The sequence below is a fragment of the Eptesicus fuscus genome, chromosome 21 (genome assembly GCF_027574615.1).
Source record: "Eptesicus fuscus isolate TK198812 chromosome 21, DD_ASM_mEF_20220401, whole genome shotgun sequence".
NCBI classification, from domain to species: Eukaryota; Metazoa; Chordata; class Mammalia; order Chiroptera; family Vespertilionidae; genus Eptesicus; species Eptesicus fuscus.
In genome coordinates this window covers 38560764-38581427 of record NC_072493.1, presented here as the reverse complement: position 1 = coordinate 38581427, position 20664 = coordinate 38560764, and the positions used below count along the sequence as shown (strand labels likewise).

General features: G+C 64.4%; 1 protein-coding gene across 1 annotated transcript; it reads left to right on the top strand.

Annotated features, from left to right (window-relative positions):
• The first annotated feature begins 179 nt into the window (after positions 1 to 179).
• On the top strand, positions 180 to 20114 carry ARHGEF1 (Rho guanine nucleotide exchange factor 1). Its single transcript, XM_054710750.1, has 30 exons — positions 180 to 234; positions 450 to 537; positions 4668 to 4713; positions 4801 to 4884; positions 5331 to 5444; positions 6924 to 7022; positions 7216 to 7258; positions 7468 to 7711; positions 8113 to 8142; positions 8389 to 8488; positions 8630 to 8726; positions 10168 to 10203; positions 10420 to 10557; positions 11301 to 11403; positions 13633 to 13778; positions 15501 to 15647; positions 15879 to 15961; positions 16111 to 16236; positions 16364 to 16478; positions 16590 to 16690; positions 16856 to 16933; positions 17149 to 17224; positions 17326 to 17493; positions 18005 to 18092; positions 18230 to 18316; positions 18653 to 18723; positions 18809 to 18895; positions 19252 to 19415; positions 19498 to 19600; positions 19846 to 20114. The coding sequence occupies exons 3-29, from the start codon at positions 4681 to 4683 to the stop codon at positions 19579 to 19581; spliced, it is 2742 nt and encodes a 913-aa protein (XP_054566725.1). The 5' UTR covers positions 180 to 234; positions 450 to 537; positions 4668 to 4680; the 3' UTR covers positions 19582 to 19600; positions 19846 to 20114.
• Positions 20115 to 20664: the final 550 nt, after the last annotated feature.

The following is a 20664-nucleotide window of genomic DNA, read 5'->3' as shown; positions in this document are numbered from 1 at the left end:
GAGTCGGATGGCTCCGCAGAGACCCAGATGGGGAAGAGGGCTCCGAGGGAGAAAGTGACGGAGAGGGCGGGGACGGGCGGGGGAGGACCAGGATGAAGAACTGGGGACCGAGAGAGACAGACACAGGGAGGGCGGGACACGGACAGAAACACGGAGAGGCAGACGGAAAGGGGGAGGCTGCCGGCCGGAGGCGGACGCGGCCCGCCGGGAGGGGACGGCGGACACCGGGCAGAGGTGAGACGTGGAGGCCGCGTCCCGCAGACCCGCGGCCGGACCCGCAGGACGAGGCGGGGCGGGGCGGGGCGGGGCGGTGCCCTCCGGGGCCGGGCGGGCGGCGAGAAGGGGAAGGAAGCGGAGGTGCCGGGCGGGAGCGGGGCGCGGGCAGGAAGCGGGGAGGGGTGGCGGGGCGGGGGCCTCCGGAAAAACGCCCCAACTTCCTGCCCCGCCAGAGCCAGGAAGCGGGAGCCGGGACTCAGGGCCGGGATCGCCGAGCCCGACCCCGGGCGCCCGCCGGTCACCTCCCCGCGCGGACAACAGGTACCCCGTCCGCGGCCCCGCCCGCTCCTCCCCCCGGCGGCTGGGGGAGGGGGAGGAGGATGGAGGGGGTGGGGCGCGGCCGGCGGTGGAGGGGCCTCCTCGGCGCCGCCGAGCCGGCGGCCACCCCTCCCCGGGCCTCAGTTTTCCCACCTGTCAAAGGGACAAAAAGAGGAGAACGAAGACCTGTCCAGTGCAATAGGTGGGGGAGAGGCGTGCGAGGCGGGGCCAAGGCCTCCAACTGTCCCGCGGAGGATGGAGGTCACTCCCACTGTGCGGGTGGGGAAACTGAGGCCCGGGAGCAGAGCCGACTCGCCCAGGGCACCCCACGTGAGACAGTGGAGCTGGGCTCTGAACTCGCAGGTGCCTTCCGCGCTAGGCGCCGCCTTCTAACCCGCTTGCTTCAGGACCCCGTGAGAAAAAAACACGGCCGTTAACTACGTCGTAGGCCGCTGTGAAGCTGAAAGTTGCAGAGAGCTGTTGGAAAGCGTGTTTGGAGATCTCTTTTTCTGGGCCACTAATTACACCCTGAGAGCTGGGTTGTGGGGGGGCAGAGCTGGCGAGCTTCGCCCATTGTATAGACGGGAAGACTGAGGCTCGGAAAGAAGTGATTGCTTATTCCAGGTTACACTGCATGTCCGAGGGAAAGGTGCGCTCGAACCCGGGGTTTTTGCTTTCCAGAGCAGCGGGAAGTGTGCCGGGTGGGGGTGGGGATGCGGGGAGACTTTCATGTACAAGCGTGGGGAATTGAACTGATCTCCGAGTTAGGGAGGTGAGAGAGGGTGGGGAGCCCCGCCCGGGAGCCCAAGGGCCGAGGTGACTCGGAGATCTCAGATTGAGCCCGGGCTGTCGGGCTGGAACCCTCCTCACCTCCCGCCCGAGAGGAGGCGGGGCCCAGGGGAGTGACGGGAGCAGTCGAGATACGGAAACGCCAGCCCTCCAAGGCAGGCCAGAGCGGCCCCCTCTGGCCAGCGTGGCGCAGTGAAGGGCTAGAGCGTCCGGCAGGAGGAATAGAGTCACCTGTCAGGAGCCGGGCTAGAGCGGCTGGTGGGAGGAGTGGAGTGAGAATCAAAGGTGGCCGCGGAGGCGGCTAGAGCGGCTTGGGAGGGGAGGGGGGCACCGGGAGCCGGCGCGCGGAGGCTTCGGTCCTGGCAGCTGCGGTGGCTTCTCCGACCCGGAGCAGGTGAGGGACGCGGCCCCCGCGGGCGTCAGACCCTGACTCCGCACGTCCGCCCCAGCATCCCTGGAAGTGCATCCCGCCACGTTCCCTGTAGGATTTGGGGCCCATGTAGACCCGCCACGTCCCGTATAGGTTTTGGGGCTCATGTAGACCCGCCACGTTCCATGCAGATACAAGGTTCTACAGACGCCCCAAGTTTCTGCTAGCCCCCTATGGAGCCCCGGCTCCTTACAGACGTGGGGTCCCCAGCTAGGGGACCAGTAGCATCCCCTAGAATCCAGGGCCCTATAGATCCTGGGTTTAGGAACCACCACAGGCCCCTAGAGAATTCTGGTCCCCATTTAAGTCTCCAGAGATCCCATAGACTGGCTACTTTCTCCATGGTTTCATGATCATGTGTGACCCACCATGTGTCCGATGGAATCGGGGCCCCTGATGGAATCGCCTTGACTACTCTATTTTAGGTTCTACAAGTCTCCCAGAGGTTCTTAGAGACCAGGATCATCCATTCAATATCATATAGACTCTGAGCCCTGCATAGAACCCAGGTGCCCATGCTGCCCACCTCATGTGCCAGCTTTGCTCTAGGATCTCCACCCCGCCAGCCCCATGCACATAGCACCCCCTCTGCTGGACCTCAGGCCTTGTCAGTTGCCTACCGATCCATTTGACAGCTTCAGCCTTTGTGGCAGCCCCTCATCCCCCCCTATCCCCTAAGCAGCCAACCCCGCTCCCCCATCCTCCCTCAGCCCCAACCCTCTGTGGCACAGCAGAGTCCAGCCTGCATTCCTGCCAGGCCACAGTGCCTACATATCCCTGACTTTCCCAGACCATAAAGAGACCTCATGTGTCTCGGCTTCGGTTCAGATTTTAGTTTCCTAAGGTGGGGGTTCCCCATGCTCTGAAGCAGCACATTCTGGCGGTTAACTGCATAAACTCTGAAGCCAGGCTGCCGGGCTGAGTCCCGTTCTATCCTTACGAGCTGTGTCTGAGTTTCCTCTGTAAAATGGGGGTGATGATAATGACCTCTTGGGGTCACTGAGAGGATTAAGTTGGTTAATACCTATAAAAGCAGTAATGCTGCCACTTAATGGCACTTAGTGCACTTTAAGCCTTAGTCATTATTTCATGCTGTGGCAAGGAATAAAGGAGATAATGCATGCCAAGTGCATGGCTGGGGGGGGGGGCCTGGCTGGCATTCGCTCAGATAACCTGCATCTTCTGTGCTCTTTTGGAATCTCCCTGCTTCTGTTGAACCTGTCCACTCCTAAGTGGGCCGAGCATGGCCTCTCCATGTTCATGGTCATGTTTTCCAGCCCAGAAGTTGCAGCCGGCAGCCCAGTGAAGGTTTTCCACCTCTGGTGGGAGTAACAGTAGCATGGGCTGCTTGTGGTTGTGAGGGCTGAGGTACCGTGTGAGAAGCACTCGGAGCAGTGCTGGCACCCTGTACGTGCTATGTGAGTTTAGCTCTCGTAATAAATAATTGCTATTATTTTTTTCCTGCCTTGGTTTGCAGTTTTATTTATGTGAACATTTAACAGTGCTCAGATCTTAAGTTACTCAAATTTGGATGTTGGACACCCACCCTTTATGGAAAAGAATAAAAATGATGCCTGCGTGGGTGAACCCAGGGGGTGGCATTTGGACACTCGAGGAAGCATCACTGTTTAGTGATCAGAATCACAATCGTAGCTACCGTTTACTGAGGGGTAGGGAGGAGGCCTATGGAAGAGGGGGAAGGGTGGGTCTCAGGCGACTAGGGTTATAAATAGCTCTGGGCTGTGGGGAGAAGTGCCCCACACACACACACTGGTCCACCCCACTCTTGTTTCCACAGCTCTTCCTGCCTGACATGGGCTCTTGTGACATTAGTCAGATTGATTAAGGACCCAGAAGATACCGGTGGAAAGACTCAGGGAGAAGTGGAGACTAAGGGAGGCGACAGGGGAAGAAGAGATAGGAAGCATTGACTCAGCGAAGTGCAGGGACAGTGGCTACAGAACCCAATGTGGGAAGACAGAGGCAGAGATAGATGAGGGGGAAAGCAGGGAGCAACAGACGCAGGATGGGGTCGAGAGGAGGGAGAGGAGGCAGGGACAGTGGGGAAATGAGACAGGTCTGGAGGAAGGGAGAGAGAAGATGAGGAAGAGAGGCAAAGATGAGGTAGATTCGAGGGAGATATAGCCAGGGAGGGCTGTCTGGAGAAAGGAGAGCCAGCAAGACAGACGGACATAGGCGAAGGAGACAGACACACCTTGGGGATGAGCTGTCTGAGGACTGTTCCTTGTTTTTCTGGGACCGGAGGCCAGAAACATATCAGATCCTCGAGGGAAAGAAGTCCTGGGTTGAGGGACTCTTGGTCCTTGAGGGAGAAGAGTTCAGAGTTTGTTTTCTTATGCGGAGAGAGTTGGGGGTTGGGGGGGTTGCCATTGTGACTTCCTGTCACAGGAAGTGGGGCTGGTGGGTTCAGAGGCAACATCCTGCCCCAAGCCTGTCACAGATCAGAAGAGGGCCCCCCCACACCCCATTTATATACCTCCTACCTCCCCTTTAACCTTCCCAACTCTGCTGGCCTGCACGCCCTGCCTCCTCCTCCTCAGACCTAGGAGTCCAGGCCCCCAGCTCCTCCTCCCAGAGATCCCAGAGTCTGAGTTCCAGCTGCCTCCTGCATTAGGGACCCCAAAATTGCAGGCTGTCGTGGCCACAGCTCTCTCATGGACCCAGGCTCCTGGGACTCCAGCTTCTCCCCCAACCAGTCTCCCTGTCCTTGGGCTCCCCGCCCTGGCTGGCCTCTGAAGGGCTCTTTGTCGCCACACAGAGGCCCCATTGAGCTGTGGAGGCCCAGATGGGGAAAGGCTGTTTACTCACCTTCACACCTGGGCCAGGAATCTGTGAGTAACCTCTTGTGCCACCTCCTCCCATCCCCTAACCACGGCCCCTCCTCTTCCCCCAGCGCTGCAGAGCCCATGGAGGCCGACAACGTCGTGGTCCGAGGGGCGGTGAGTGGAGAGAGCCGAGGCGTGAGGAGGTTGGGGGGCTGTGAGTGGGGAGCACCGTGGGCTGAAGCCAACCCTCCTCTCCCACAGGCCCCAGGGCCCCCCCGGCCTGGCCTGGTGCCCGTCAGCATCATTGGGGCCGAGGACGAGGATTTTGAGAACGAACTGGAGGCGGTGAGAAGTTGGAGTGGGAAAGCTTCTGTCCCTGGGGCCCCCGCCCCTCAAGTCCCATCCTCAGTGTCCCCTCCCACCTCAGGTCCAGTTCTCTGTCCTCAGATGCTGCCCCGCTGCAGCCTCTCAGTGCCCTTCTCTCTCTCGTCTTTGTGGTGCCTTCTTCCTCATCTCCCCATCCCATTCTTGATCCCACCCTCTTTACTCTAACCCCGACTTTATCACTGCTCCCCAATTACAGCAGAGATCCCCATCCCACCTCGTGTAACGTATGTCCTCATCTCCTCTCATTATAACATTGAACCTTCTCCATTCTCACCTGCCTTGCTGCCACGTCTACAGCATAAACACCTCCCAGGTTGAATCCATCGGGAAGTGCCAGGGAAGGGGCAGGGTCAAGCCCAAGGCCCCTCTTCTCCCCACAGTCTCACCCCCATCCCCACCCTCAGAATGCAGAGGAGCAAAACAGCCAGTTCCAGAGCCTGGAGCAGGTGAAGCGGCGTCCAGCCCACCTGATGGCCCTCCTGCAGCACGTGGCCCTGCAGTTCGAGCCAGGACCCCTGGTGAGGATGGGGCAGGGCAGGCGCAGGCAGGCTGGGGCTGGGCCCGGCCAGAGTGGTCAGAGTGTCAGGCCAGGAGGGTCTAGAAAACAGATCCAGAAAGCAGACCTAGAACTAGGGAGCCAGAGGGACCACCGTGTGATCCAGACAGGACCGCAGGTGCCCGTAGGAATCTGTGAGCTCCGAGTGCAGGCTGGGAGAGCGCACACCGCAGGGCCGTGAGGGAGCAGCAGAATCCGGGAGTCGGGGAGAAACCACGCCCCTCCCCTCCGGTGCCTGTGGCCGTGTCACCCATCAATGCGGACTTCCCCAGGGACTCCAGAAATGGGACCCTTCTCTCCGTAGCCTTGGAGGTGCCGCCAGTCAGTCATGGCGGGCTGGGCGCACCCATCAGCCTCCTCGGATCTAGGTGGCGCACCAGCCTTGATTCAGAAACAAGCAGCCACCACAAGCAGCCCCCGGGGCAGATAATCGAGGATCCGGAAGCCTCCCGTATCGAAAACCCCCTGCGAGCTACGGGTGCAGAGGGATGCTGTGCAAGACACCTGGGAGTCCAGAGGACCCCGCGGGTGATGTAGGAAGGAAGGAGCTCGCTGGACAGCGGCCCCTCCCACGAAGCCCCGTGCAGCCCCGCACAGGCTGAGAGCAGGGTTAGCCCAGGGCACCGGGCTGTACCGGAAATGCCCAGCAGGTCCCTCCAGAAGACAAGGAGACTGCGGAAGTGCCCGGGAGGGTTGCCCGGGGATGCAGAAAGAAGGGCACGGAGACTGACACAGAAGCTTCAGAAACTGGCAGGAGATTCGGAAATTGCCTGCTCTCCAGGGAAGTGCAGACCCTCGCCTGGTGCATGGAGGTTCCGGCCTCCTGAGCCTGGGGTTTCTAGAACTGAGGTCCCGGGACTCAGCCCAGGGACGGTGCTGCCTGCCATGTCCTCCCGCAGCGTAGAACCCGAGGCCCGAGGGCCAGGGCTTGGCTGAGGTGATGCAGACGGCCTCGGCCTTCTGGGACTGGTCCTCATGGAGGAGCAGCGGAGGGGTCATTGTGGTCCCCGGCTGCTGCCCAGCGGCCTTCCATGGAGTTTTTGCCTGGGGTTGGGGGCGGGCGGTGACATAGTTGTTGCAGGTGTTTACGGAGTCCCACCCCCAGTTGGGCTGAGTCCTTAGCGCACCGAGACGAGAGCCCCCAAGGAGTCAGGACGGGTTGGAGTCCCCACCGCACTGCCAGCGGCTCCCAGCACAGGGCAGTCCAAGGAAATGCTTCATGAATGAATAAGGGAGCCCCCTCTCCGGGGCCTGCCGTGCACTGGCCCTGCTGAGGCACGGATGAATCAGCCAGGGAGGCCGCCGAGGGAGGCGGGCCTGGGTGAGGGGCGGGTGGGGGTCGGGGAGCACACCTCTAGAGGATCCGGGCCCCGAGGTTTCCCAAGCGGAGGTGCGGGCTGGGTGGCTGGGAGAGAGGACAGGTCGCCTCTTGTCTCCCCAGCTCTGCTGCCTGCACGCGGACATGCTGGGCTCTCTGGGCCCCAAGGAAGCCAGGAAGGCCTTCCTCGACTTCTACCACAGCTTCCTGGAGAAGACCGCGGTGAGAGGGCCTTCGAGGGCCCGGTCCCCTCCGCCTTTGGCCCCGGAAAGCCCCCTGTGCCTCCCAACCCCCATCCTGCTGAGGGCAGTGGGAAGGACAGCCTGGGCCGGGGAGCCCCTGTTCCTGGGGCACCTAGGCTGCCCTCCCGGCACTGCCCAGTCCTCCCCTTCACCCCATCCTCTCTCCTGAGCAGGTTCTGCGGGTGTCTGTCCCTCCCGCCGTCGCCTTTGAGCTTGGTAAGGAGACGAGAGGGGCCTTTGGGATGGGGGAGAGGGCTCTAGCAGGGGCCAGGCCTCCGGGGGGGCCCAGGGCGGGAGGCCACGCCCCGTGCTCTTGGTCAGTGGAGATTCCTGTCTTCCTCCCGAAGCAGCAGCCCAAGTCCGAGGGTGGGTGGGGAACCGGGGCCCGGGAAACCGGCCCCCAGCCCGCACCCCTATCCCTGCAGACCGCACGCGGCCTGACCTCATCTCCGAGGACAGCCAGCGGCAGTTCGTGCAGGAGGTGGTGCAGAGCCAGCAGGCAGCCATCAGCCGGCAGCTGGAGGACTTCCGATCCAAGCGGCTCATGGGCATGACACCCTGGGAGCAGGAGCTGACGCAGCTGGAGGCCTGGGTGGGGCGGGGCGCCAACTTCGAGGCCCGGGAGCGGCTGGTGGCGGAGCGGCTGCTGGCCCACTTGGAGGAGATGCAGTGAGTGGGCCGGCCCCTCCCCAGCTGCCCCATCCATTTCAGGGCACCCCCCCCCTGCCCCCTGCAGCTCCACATTCATGTCTTAGCATCTCCCCTTGACCTCTGGGTCCCACAGCCTGGCATTTTAGTTCATCTGGCTTTTCGTCTTCTCTTCCCAGCTGTGGGGTCTCTCCCAGTTTCCAGGCCTGTCCAAGGCCTGGCGCTTGGGTCTCGTCCTTGTCACTCCTGTCCTTGGCTGCACCCGGATGAGATCATCTCTCTCCTTCCCAGTTGCTTCGGCAGTGCCCTCTCTGCCTCTCCCCTGTCCTGTCCCAGCTTCAAAGGGACAGCCACTGGACATTTGTGCTGGGGGGACAGGGACCCAGGCTTAGCAAGCTTGTCTCTCTTTCCCTTCCCCACAGACACACCATCTCCACCGACGAGGAGAAGAGGTGATGGAAGCAGAGAGACAGCAAGACAGGCGTCTTAGTCTCCTGGGCCCCAGGGAGGAGGCTGGGGCGCGGGGTCCGGGTTCGGCCGCGTCTCTGGTCTTGCCCCCTGGGGCCCTCGCCCCTTTCCTGAGAAGTGCAGCAGGAAGTGGTTGTGGGGTGGGGGTGGGAAGCGAACTCGGAGGGTCAGGCTGTGGGGGCGCAGTGTGCAGGTCAGTGTGCGGGGTCCTTACCATCCCCTCCCCACAGTGCCGCTGTGGTCAGCGCCATCAGCCTGTACATGCGCCACCTCGGGGTGCGGACCAAGAGCGGGGACAAGAAGTCAGGGAGGAATTTCTTCCGGAAAAAGGTGCTTCCCTGAGTGATCAAACCTGGACCGTTCCTCCCCAGAGAGCCCGAGGGAGCCTCCTGACTCTGCCCCTGGTCCAGCTCCTCTGTGTGGGTGGCTCAGAAATACCAGCCCCCTCTGCCCTCCCCCCCCCTCTCGCAGGTGATGGGAAACCGGCGGTCAGATGAGCCCACCAAGACCAAGAAAGGCCTGAGCAGCTTCCTGGACGCTGCCCGATGGAACCGGGGAGAGCCCCAGGGTGAGGTGCCCAGCCTCGCGCACCCTGACTTCCCCACACCGCCTCCCCCCACCACACCGCCTCCCCCCACCACTCCGCCTCCCCCCACCACTCCGCCTCCCCCCACCACTCCGCCTCCCCCCACCACTCCGCCTCCCCCCACCACACCGCCTCCCCCCACCACTCCGCCTCCCCCCACCACTCCGCCTCCCCCCACCACTCCGCCTCCCCCACCACTCCGCCTCCCCCACCACTCCGCCTCCCCCCACCACTCCGCCTCCCCCCCACCTCTCCGCCTCCCCCCACCACTCCGCCTCCCCCACCACTCCGCCTCCCCCACCACTCCGCCTCCCCCCACCACTCCGCCTCCCCCCACCACACCGCCTCCCCCACCACTCCGCCTCCCCCCCCACCACTCCGCCTCCCCCCACCACTCCGCCTCCCCCACCACTCCGCCTCCCCCACCACTCCGCCTCCCCCCACCACTCCGCCTCCCCCACCACTCCGCCTCCCCCCACCACACCGCCTCCCCCACCACACCGCCTCCCCCCACCACTCCGCCTCCCCCCACCACTCCGCCTCCCCCACCACTCCGCCTCCCCCACCACTCCGCCTCCCCCACCACTCCGCCTCCCCCCCACCCCCCCCCCACCACTCCGCCTCCCCCCACCACACCGCCTCCCCCACCACTCCGCCTCCCCCACCACTCCGCCTCCCCCACCACTCCGCCTCCCCCACCACTCCGCCTCCCCCACCACTCCGCCTCCCCCCACCACTCCGCCTCCCCCACCACTCCGCCTCCCCCCACCACACCGCCTCCCCCACCACTCCGCCTCCCCCACCACTCCGCCTCCCCCCACCACACCGCCTCCCCCACCACTCCGCCTCCCCCCACCACACCGCCTCCCCCCACCACTCCGCCTCCCCCCACCACTCCGCCTCCCCCCACCACACCGCCTCCCCCCACCACACCGCCTCCCCCCACCACTCCCCCCACCACACCGCCTCCCCCCACCACTCCGCCTCCCCCACCACTCCGCCTCCCCCCACCACTCCGCCTCCCCCCACCACACCGCCTCCCCCCACCACACCGCCTCCCCCCACCACACCGCCTCCCCCCACCTCACCGCCTCCCCCCACCTCACCGCCTCCCCCCACCTCACCGCCTCCCCCCACCACTCCGCCTCCCCCCACCACTCCGCCTCCCCCCACCACACCGCCTCCCCCCACCACTCCGCCTCCCCCCACCACTCCGCCTCCCCCCACCACTCCGCCTCCCCCCACCACTCCGCCTCCCCCCACCACACCGCCTCCCCCCACCACTCCGCCTCCCCCCACCACACCGCCTCCCCCCACCACTCCGCCTCCCCCCACCACACCGCCTCCCCCCACCACACCGCCTCCCCCCACCACTCCGCCTCCCCCCATCTCACGGTCCCATTGGTCCCATCTCTCGTTTCAGCCCCAGATTTTCGACACCTCAAAACGGAGGCTGATGGTAATGCTCCTGAAGCCAGAGCATCCATTTTGGGAACCTGAGAGGGGAAGATGGGTCTGAGGGCGGAGGGGGCTGGGGGCTGGGCTCCTGGGGCTGCGGGAGGAGGAGGGTCTCCAGGTGGAGAGGAACGGCTGGAGCACAGCATCTCGATGCCCCGGCCGCTGTGGATGAGTTACTGGATCTCATCTCCCCCTTTCTCCCTCAATGTCTCCCCAGCTGAGAAGCCAGGCCTCACAGAACGGAAGGGAGGCCTGGGGGTGCCCTCCCGGGACCGGAATGTTGGGGCCCCTGGGCAGGACTCCCCTGGAGTTTCACTGCAACCTGTGTCTGGGGACAGCCCTGACCGGGAACCAGGTGAGTCTCCTGGTCCCCATGACAAGAGCACCCCTCAGTTCTCCCCGCATGTCCCTCCCTGCTCCCGTCCTGCTCCCGGGCACCAGTGCCATTCATAGAACCGCCCTTCCCTCAGTTTACCCCTTCCTCAGCTTTCCTCCCAGGCCCTGACCTCTGTCCTGGTGACGTTTCCCACATCCTTGGACTACATTTCCCATCACCCCCATGAGTTCATTTCCCAGAACCCTCTCTGAGTACATGGCCAATCAGCCCCCTTAGATGGTGAGCCGCCAGCCCCATTAATTTCCTTTCTCAGTCCTTGTGTGGCGCTCAGCCCCTGGGACCTCAGCTGCTTGGCCAGGCCCACGTTCAAAGCCCAGCTCTGAGGCTTACCTTCGCTGTATCTTGGCAGGCTCCCCTCCCCGAGCCTCAGTCTCCTCATCTCTACAGGGGGGGTATGTGTCCTCTTCCCGAAAGTCCTTGCTGAGGGTCAGGAGAACAGATGGATGCTTCGAGCACAGCATCCAGTCTCCCCACCAGTTCTGGGGGCCCCAGCTGTGTTCTCAGAGGCCTTTCCATCTGTCCGTCCCCCACGAGCGTACAGAACAGCCACTTGGTGTCTGCCCGGCACTCGATGGGGCTGTAGGGGATGGTCTTCGCCCGTCATTCCACGGCGGGAGACACAGACCCCCAGAGTGGAGTCTCTGTGCCAAAGGGCCTCCCAGCCAGCCCTGCTCTCCCCCCCCCCCCGCCCCCCACCACAGGTGATGCCTCCCCGGAGCTGGGGGACCCGCCCCCGCAGGGCCCCGCCAGCCTGGAGGCCCCCGCGCCCCTGGAGAGCACCGAGGAGGGTCCTGATACAGAGAGGTACCCAGGCAGGGGTCTGGGGGTGCTGAGCGCAGGAATCGGGGCTGGGGGGACGGGTGTGGGGTCCTGCTGCCATTTGCACCTGCCCTGCTCTCCCTTTCTGTCTTCCTCTTTCCTTCTGCCCCCTGTCGTCGTCTCTTTCCTTCCTTTTCCTCTTCTTCTTTTTTACAATTATTTCTCCTTCCTCCTCCCTCTTTCCTTTCATCTGCCTCTGCTCCTCCCACTCTTCCTCTCCTCCCCACACCCTTCACCCCCCAGCTGGCCCCTCTCCCCCACCCCTTCACTTCCATCCCTCCCTCTGCTCTTTTAAGCCTCAGCCCCGCGGCCTTGCTCTTGCTTCCTGGTGCCCCTTCCCTCAGCCCCCCAGTCCTCTGTGCTCCGTGCCTGGGGGCCCTGTCCCCCTCACAGTTGGGGGGGCAGGCTCTGCCCCCTGCCCGTCCTTGTGCAGCCGCTTTGGGGACCCTTTGGTGGATGGGGGCGGTGAGTTGGGTTCCCTCTGGGTCCACCTCTGACCCTGTGCCCCTCTCTCCCCAGAAGGTGGAAAAGGTGGGTGCCTGGGCCTTGGGTCAGGGGGCAGGGCTAGCCCCTCCCCCATTTCTCCCAGCCCCTCCCCTCTCCCCACGGGCCACCCACTCCCCTTCACCCCTAAGAGGGGTGGGTGGGGACATCACCCTCCCAGCCAAAGAGCTAAGTATTAAAATCCCCCTTCTCCCACCCCAACTCCTGGCTCTGCCCCCACCCCCACCTCAGGGAAGGGAGGGGTCAGTCCTGAGTTCCACACTGGGTTCCCCTCCCTTCCCCACCAGATTTCCGTGTCCCTCCTGACCACCCCCTACTGAGCACCCCTAGATGCCACTGCTCCTTCTGACTCCTCTCTTCTGTTGCATGTTTGATCTCTGTCCTGGTCCCCGTCCTGGTCTCTCCCCGTCTGTCCCTGTCCTGGTCTCTCCCTTCCCCATCCTGGTCTCTCCCCGTCTGTCCCTGTCCTGGTCTCTCCCTGTCCCTGTCCTGGTCTCTCCCTGTCCCTGTCCCCGTCCTGGTCTCTCCCTGTCCCCGTCCTGGTCTCTCCCTGTCCCTGTCCTGGTCTCTCCCTGTCCCCGTCCTGGTCTCTCCCTGTCCCCGTCCTGGTCTCTCCCTGTCCCCGTCCTGGTCTCTCCCTGTCCCTGTCCTGGTCTCTCCCTGTCTGTCCCCGTCCTGGTCTCTCCCTGTCACCGTCCTGGTCTCTCCCCGTCTGTCCCCGTCCTGGTCTCTCCCTGTCTGTCCCTGTCCTGGTCTCTCCCTGTCCCTGTCCCTGTTCCCGTCCTGGTCTCTCCCTGTCCCCGTCCTGGTCTCTCCCTGTCCCTGTCCTGGTCTCTCCCTGTCCCTGTCCTGGTCTCTCCCTGTCCCTGTCCTGGTCTGCCCCTGGCCCTGTCCCCATCCTGATCTCTCCCTGTCCCCGTCCTGGTCTCTCCCTTCCCCGTCCTGGTCTCTCCCTGTCTCCGTCCTGGTCTCTCCCTGTCCCTGTCCTGGTCTGTCCCTGTCCCCGTCCTGGTCTCTCCCTGTCCCCGTCCTGGTCTCTCCCTGTCCCCGTCCTGGTCTCTCCCTGTCCCCGTCCTGGTCTCTGTCTGTCCCTGTCCTGGTCTGTCCCTGTCCCTGTCCTGGTCTCTCCCTGTCCCTGTCCCTGTCCTGGTCTCTCCCTGTCCCTGTCCTGGTCTTCCTTTGTCTCTGTCCTTGTCCTGGCCTCTCCTGACTCTATCCTTGGCCTCGGGGTCCAGGCTATCGGGGCGTCTGGGGCGCTCGGAGAGCCTGCGGGTGAGTGACCGCCGCCGGCCTGCCCGGGGCAGCCTCGGGGCTAAGGGCCGGGGTGGGGGCCGCTCCCGGAGCGACGTGGACATGGACCCCAGCTCTGCCACGGCCGTGCTTGGCCCTGCCCGACGAGCCACGTACGTCACTCCAACACCCGCCCCACCACTGTCATGTCAGCCTGGAGAGTCAGGGAGGATGGGGCAGGGGGCGGGGGGTCAGTGACAGAGTCACAGAGAATGGGTATCGACGCTGAGGTCCTGAGGGCCTGCAGTGGTTCCAGGGGAGGGTAGGACAGTTCTTTCTAGAAATCTGGGGCTGCTCTGCAGCATGGGCCTCCTGGGGACACAGATGCTGAAGATGAGAGGGGGTGGGCGGAGGCACTAGGAGTCACGTCTCCTCTCTGGCCGCCCTAAGCCGGGCCTTGACCAGGCCTCTGTCCCACAGCCCCGAGCCCGGAGATGAGGGCGAGCCGGGACGGTCAGGACTGGAGCTGGAACCAGAAGAACCCCCCGGCTGGCGGGAGCTCGTGCCCCCCGGCACCCTGCACAGCCTGCCCAAGAGCCAGGTGAAGCGGCAGGAGGTCATCAGCGGTGAGTGCCCTCCTGCAGCCGTGTGACCGCGGACGAGTCCCGCTCCGCAGGGAGGAGGCGGTGCAGGGAGCTGTCCGTCACGTCAACTGGAGGCCAGGGTGCTGCCCGCAGGGACGGTCCCGAGGGCGGGAGAGTGCGTTCGTGCGGTGCTGCGAGCAGGGGCTGTATGTACAGCTGTGTTCCTGGCGTGGCCCTTGCTTCCCTGTTTGTGAGACGTGGGCAGTGATGGTTCCTGTCTCAGGGCTGTCAGAGGATGACGTTGGTGTGGGGTGTTGAGCGCACGTGGGCAGAGTGGGAGCCGCGAGCGCAGCTGCTGCTGTTACGCGGTCCGGCCGCTGGGGGTCCGTGGGAAGGTGTGGGAAGGGCTGCTTCTGGGCAGAGGTGAGGGAGTCCCGTTTTTGTCTTGTTCTCTGTGGTTTTGCATTGTGTGTATGAAGGAGATCTGGCAAAAAGAGATGCTTTTGGAAGCTCGTTTGGAAGTTTACTTGGAGAAGGTACTCATTCGGGATTTTTTTTTTTAAATCTACTTTATTGATTTTTTACAGAGAGGAAGGGAGAGGGATAGAGAGTTAGAAACATCGATCAGCTGCCTCCTGCACACCCCCTACTGGGGATGTGCCCGCAACCAAGGCACATGCCCTTGACCGGAATCGAACCTGGGACCCTTCAGTCTGCAGGCCGACGCTCTATACACTGAGCCAAACCGGTTTCGGCCTCAGTCGGGATTTTTAAAGCAGTAGGCGAGTGCTTTTTAGGTCACAGATCCTCCTAAGAACATGCTCGAAGCATAAGCAGTGCTCTCAGAACTTTCTGGAATGATGGCAATGCCGATGTTGCCTGTGCAACACGGGCACACAGTGGCTGCTGCGCACTTGAACTATGGCGAGTGCACCTGAGGGCTGACATCTGTGTCTCGTTCCTTTTTTTTTTTTTTTTTTAATATATTTTATTGATTTTTAACAGAGAGGAAGGGAGAGGGATAGAGAGCCAGAAACATCGATGAGAGAGAAACATCGATCAGCTGCCTCCTGCACACCCCCCACTGGGGATGTGCCCGCAACCAAGGTACATGCCCTTGACCGGAACCGAACCTGGGACCCTTGAATCCGCAGGCCGACGCTCTATCCACTGAGCCAAACCGGTTTCGGCTCTCGTTCCCTTTTAGTTAATACTTGAAGATCGAAACGGGGCTAGTGGCTACCACATCCGAAGCATAGCAGGTTCTCACCAGAAAAAGAGGCAGAGCCCACGCGAGGGGCTGCGGGGCCGGGCGCTCGGCACGCGCCACGGGCCCTGCGTCTGAGCTGCCACCCTGAGTGCAGAGGGGGTGGTGGTCCCTGAGACCGAGGCCGAGTCCCTCGCTGGGCGGTGAGGCACGGAACACAGCTGCCCGCTTGCTGGCCGTGGGGTGACCGAGTGGTCCTGGTTTGCCCGGGACTCGCCCCGTTTGGGCACTAACACCCCACGGCCTGGAAGCCTGTGGTGCCAGCAGACTGGGACACGTCGGTCGCCCTGGCTGGCGGCCCCTGCCCAAAAGGAGGCATCCTCAGTGGCGACTCGGAGGGTCGACGCATCCTCAGTGGCGATCTCGGGCAGATGACCTCAACCCCGAGAGGGCTGTCCCCATCTGTCCCTTTCTCCTCATCCTCCCAGCCTGCCTCTGAGACTGCCCCCCGTAGCTGGCTCCCTCCCCAACCACACTTCCTCCCTGCCGGCCCACAGAGCTGCTGGTGACGGAGGCGGCCCACGTGCGTATGCTGCGGGTGCTGCACGACCTCTTCTACCAGCCCATGGCCGACGGCGGCTTCTTCCCCCTGGAGGAGCTGCAGAACATCTTCCCCAGCCTGGACGAGCTCATCGAGGTGCATTGTGAGTGCAGGGCCGCCGCCCTCCTGCCCGCCGCTCTCCTGGACCCCCAAGTCGAGCACTGGGGTCAACCCCACCCCGACCCCTGGAGCTCACATTCCAGGGGGACAGCCCACTGGCTCCAGGGATCAGGCAGACACACCTGCAGCCCCACCCCTGCCAGCTCCCACCAGGCTCTACAGACAATCTTGGGGGTCCTGACGGCACCCCCTATCCTGACCGTCCCCCCCACAGCTCTGTTCCTCGATCGCCTGATGAAGCGGAGGCAGGAGAGCGGCTACCTCATTGAGGAGATTGGAGATGTGCTGCTGGCCCGGGTGAGAGCGCCCAGCCCGGCTCCGCCCGCCACCCCCCCCCCCACCCCATCCAGGGACCCAGAAGCCAAGGGCCCGCGCCCCCAGCCCTGTCCTCCTGTCTGGGCTTCAATGTCCCACCTGAGACACCCCTGGCCTGAATCTCGCTATAGTTTGATGGTGCCGAGGGCTCCTGGTTCCAGAAAATCTCCTCCCGCTTCTGCAGCCGCCAGTCGTTCGCCTTAGAGCAGCTTAAAGCCAAGCAGCGCAAGGAGCCCCGTTTCTGTGCCTTCGTGCAGGTGAGGCAGGCCGGGGGCCGGGGCGGGGGGGGCGGGCGCTGGGCCATGGTCCAGGGGGGAGGGGCTGGTGCCCTGACCCAGAGGCTAGGCCCAAGCGTGGGCCACCTCAGCGCTGCTGTCCCCTTAGGAGGCCGAGAGCCGCCCGCGGTGCCGCCGCCTGCAGCTGAAGGACATGATCCCCACGGAGATGCAGCGGCTGACCAAGTACCCCCTGCTCCTGCAGAGCATCGCGCAGAACACAGGTACGGCCCCGCCCGCTCTGCCGGCCCCGCGCTCCCGCCTCCCACCCTGGCCAGGGACCAGCAGCGTCCAGGCCTGGAGCTCACCGGGGCTGGTCCCTCCCTCGCCCACAGAAGAGCCTGCGGAGCGGGAGAAAGTGGAGCTGGCGGCCGAGTGCTGCCGAGAGATTCTGCACCACGTCAACCAGGCCGTGCGGGACATGGAGGACCTGCTGGTGAGCCTGGCTCTGCCATCGCGGGGCCATTTCTGCTGAGGAACCCTCGCTCCTCCCTTTCAGGGTTACTGGAGGTCAGGCCTCACCCTGGGCTTGTCTCCCTGGGGGACACGGTGGGGTGGCCCCAGCCCTTGGCTTGTACTTATGACCCTGCTCCTGCTCCAGCGGCTCAAGGACTATCAGAGGCGCCTGGACTTGTCCCACCTGCGGCAGAGCAGTGACCCCATGCTGAGCGAGTTCAAGGTGACCCTGCCTGCCCTCGCCTCCTCTCCCTCGGCCCTGGCCCCGCTGCCCAGTCATTCTCTAATGGTCCCGGGGACCCAGAGAGGCCCGTCCACGCTGACCCTCCCCATTCCCCCAGCACCGCCCTGACCCCTGACTGACCCCCAGCCCCCTGGTCATCTCCACCCACCCTGCCCGCCCTGTCCTGCACTGACCGCCACTCCTTCCGCCTCCAGAACCTGGACATCACCAAGAAGAAGCTGGTGCACGAGGGCCCACTGACATGGCGGGTGACAAAGGACAAGGCTGTGGGTGAGCCCCCCGGGCGGCGAGCCGGGCCTCGGCGGGGGGGCGGGGAGGGGGGGTTGGGGGGCGCTCAGGCCGGGGTGCTGAGCAGGGCCGTGCCCCTGCAGAGGTCCACGTGCTGCTGCTGGACGACCTGCTGCTGCTGCTCCAGCGCCAGGACGAGCGGCTGCTGCTCAAGTCGCACAGCCGGACGCTGACCCCCACCCCCGACGGCAAGACCATGCTGCGGCCGGTGCTGCGGCTCACCTCCGCCATGACCCGGGAGGTGGCCACCGGTGAGGCCTGGCCCTGGGCGCAAGGCATGGCCGCCTAGGGAGTGGGCAGGGAACCCTCCAAAGAGCCGGGGATCTCGCCATCCGGCGAAGGGGAGGCCACAGCAGAGGTTGAGAAGTGGGAGGCGTGGCAGGCTGGAGGCCGGCCGTGGGAGGGAGGCCCGAGAAGTGGGCAGGGCCCTGCCATGTTATGGGCAACTGCCCTGGGTTTGCGCAGAGGAGCTCACCGGGGCGGGCCCGCTCTGCTGCCGTTTTGAAGACACCTGACTGCGCTGGGGGCTGTAGGGGTGCAGGAGTGGGAGCCGGGAGCCCGGGGACAAGGGATTTGCAAACGTGTTGCCAGGAAGCTGCCCCAGGGCCCCCCTGGCTAGATGTGGGAGCATGAGAGGGCAGGCTGGGAGGAGGGCACTGGGGGTGGTGTTGGGTGACACAGGAGGGGGATCGAGTCCGGGCGCCTGAGGGCTCCTCCTTCGTGAGGGCTGCCTGGCTCTGAGCCCCCTCCTTCCCCTCACAGATCACAAAGCCTTCTATGTCATTTTTACCTGGGACCAAGAGGCCCAGATATACGAGCTGGTGGCGCAGACCGTGTCAGAGCGGAAGAAGTAAGGGGGGGTTGAGTCCACAAACAGGTGGAGGAGGAGGGCCCGGTCTCGGAGTCCCTGGGGACAGGGTGAGGGGGGGAGGCCCTGGCACAAGGTCTGGGGGCTCTGACTGCCCAGGTGCTGGCCTGTCTCCCCAGCTGGTGCGCCCTTATCACTGAGACCGCCGGGTCCCTGAAGGTCCCTGCCCCTGCCTCCCGCCCCAAACCCCGGCCCAGTCCAAGCAGGTGAGCGGGGCAGGGAGGGACCTGGAGGGCTGGGGGGCTGGGCCTGGCTTCTCGTGTGTCCCCAGAGCTTGAGCTCTAGCCTTGGTCCATGTGCATGCCTGTGTGCACATGTGTGTGTGTGTGTGTGTGTGTGTGTGTGTGCGCGCTGCCCCACCATGGCCCACCTGTCTCCCACCCAGGCCTCTGCCTTCCACTGGCCGGGTTTCTGTCTCCCTGCCTCCCAGCCTTGACCTCTGTCTCGGTCTCCGGACCTCCCCACCTCCCGCTGTCTCCCTCCCTGCCCCTGCCTCCCCCGAGGTCAAGGGTGTGGGGGTCACCCAGCACTTCCGCCCCCAGCACCCGCGAACCCCTGCTCAGCAGTTCTGAGAATGGCAACGGTGGCAGCCGAGAGATGCCTCCCACGGATGGTGAGCCTGGGGGGCCTCCAGTGCGGGTGGGGGTGACCACAGGAAACCAGGCAGAATCTGACCACCCATCCTGCTCCCCACCCAGGCCGGATTGAGAGAACCCTCAGCGCCCTCCTGCCCTTCTGCAGGCCCGGCCCCGAGGGCCAGCTCGCTGCCAAAGCCCTTCAGAAAGGTAGCCCCCCACTCCCTGCAGGGCTGCGGCCGGGTGCTCAGCCACCACAAGCTGCGCCAGCCACACGCACGCCCCACGCCCCTCTGCAGCTTCTGTCCCTTCAGTCCAGTCCCCCTGGACCCACCTCCATCCTGGGTGCCCTCCACCCGGTCCCAGCCCTGCCTCGGCCTCGCCTGTGCACTCCCTTTTGCATCCCAGCTCCATCTGCAGGCCCTGCTCACCCCCAGCTCAGCCTGGCTGGCGCCCACCCTCCCTCCCACCCACAGGCCCCTGGCTTCTCCCCCTCCTGCTCCCCTCTGAATCCCCCATCTCAGCCCCAGCCCAGCCTCTGACTCTGACCCCTTGTCCCCGGCCAGTGCTGTCCCTGAAGCAGCTCCTGCTCCCCTCAGAGGAAGACAGCGGGGCAGGGCCTCCCCCTGAAGGGGGTGGGGTCCCAGGGGGCGGCCCCCTGAGCCCCACACAGACCCAGGACATCCGAGAGGAGCTACTTGGCCTGGAGGAGACCATTAAACAGCTGGAGGTGGTGGCGGGCAGGTGGGAAGGGGGTGCAGGGGGGGGGCTGGCTCAGCGAGGGCCCCTCTCATGGGTGACTCCCCAACCAGGAGGTGGAGGAGGAGTTTTGTCGCCTGCGACTCACCTTGTCCCAGCTGGGAGAGAACACTGTCCCCCAGTCCGGCTGTACCTGAGGCTCCCTGCCCCCGGCAGGTGAGTGGGGAGCCTGGGGGCCGAGCACTGCCAGAGAAGGGGTGCCAGGGGTCCCTTCCACATCCGTTCCTGAATCTCCCCAGCCTACCTTCGCGTCTCTCCATCTCTGTCAGTTTCTGTTTCTCAGGCCGTGTTTTGCTTTCTCCCCACCCTCCCTATCTCTCCCCTTTTTCCACGTCTCTCTCCGTCCTCCTCTCCCCTCCTCTCTCCACCTCTCTCCTTCCTGCTTTTCTCCACGCCCCCAGGCCTTCTGCACGACGGAGAGACGGGGGGACCACCACCCACTACTGCACAGCTGCCGCAGCATCCGCACCGAGGCCCACGGACAGGGCGCGGGCTTTCGGGCCAAGTCTGAGGGGGTCCAGCTGGGACCACTGCCGCCTCCAACCTCCCGCGGGCCTTGGCCTTCTGCTTGGGGGACTCAGGGCTCCATTCCCCGGGCACCACGGTGATCACCATTTCCCGGGCCATCCCAGTATTGCCTGGGGGGCCACCCCCCCATCTCCCACCCCCAAGTGCCTTTGCTGTTTTTATATCCTGAATTGGAGGTTTATTTTTAATATATATTATCTAAGGAGAGCTCTGTGTTGTGAGGGGGGGCCCTGGCGTGGTGTCTGCCGTTCTCCCTGCCCGGCATCCCCTGCCTGGGTCACACCCGCCACGTTGCCTCTGTGCCTCTTGCCTTTCTCCCCTTGTTCATTCATTCCGCGTGTTCACAGTTTTCCCCCAGGCACCCCCGCCCCACCCCTCCCTCGCAGTTCCCACCCCCAACCCTCATGGTCTCCCACAGTGCTGGGCACCCCACATCCACACTCCTTTCTGTTCTTTTATTTTTGTAGTAAACTCTGGAGGTGGCTGTTGGGGCCGTGGGGAGCTGGTGGGGAGGGGAGCCCCCCTGGGCGGGGGCTGGGGGCGGGATTATTGCTCTGAGCACCCTGTCCCCAGGGGGCCGGTGTAGAGAGGGTGTCAGGACGGGCTGGCACAGGGGACACACAGCCACACGAACACACAGGTCACAGCACGGGGGTAGGGGCGGGCGGGGAGGCTGGGCGCCGTATTGCACT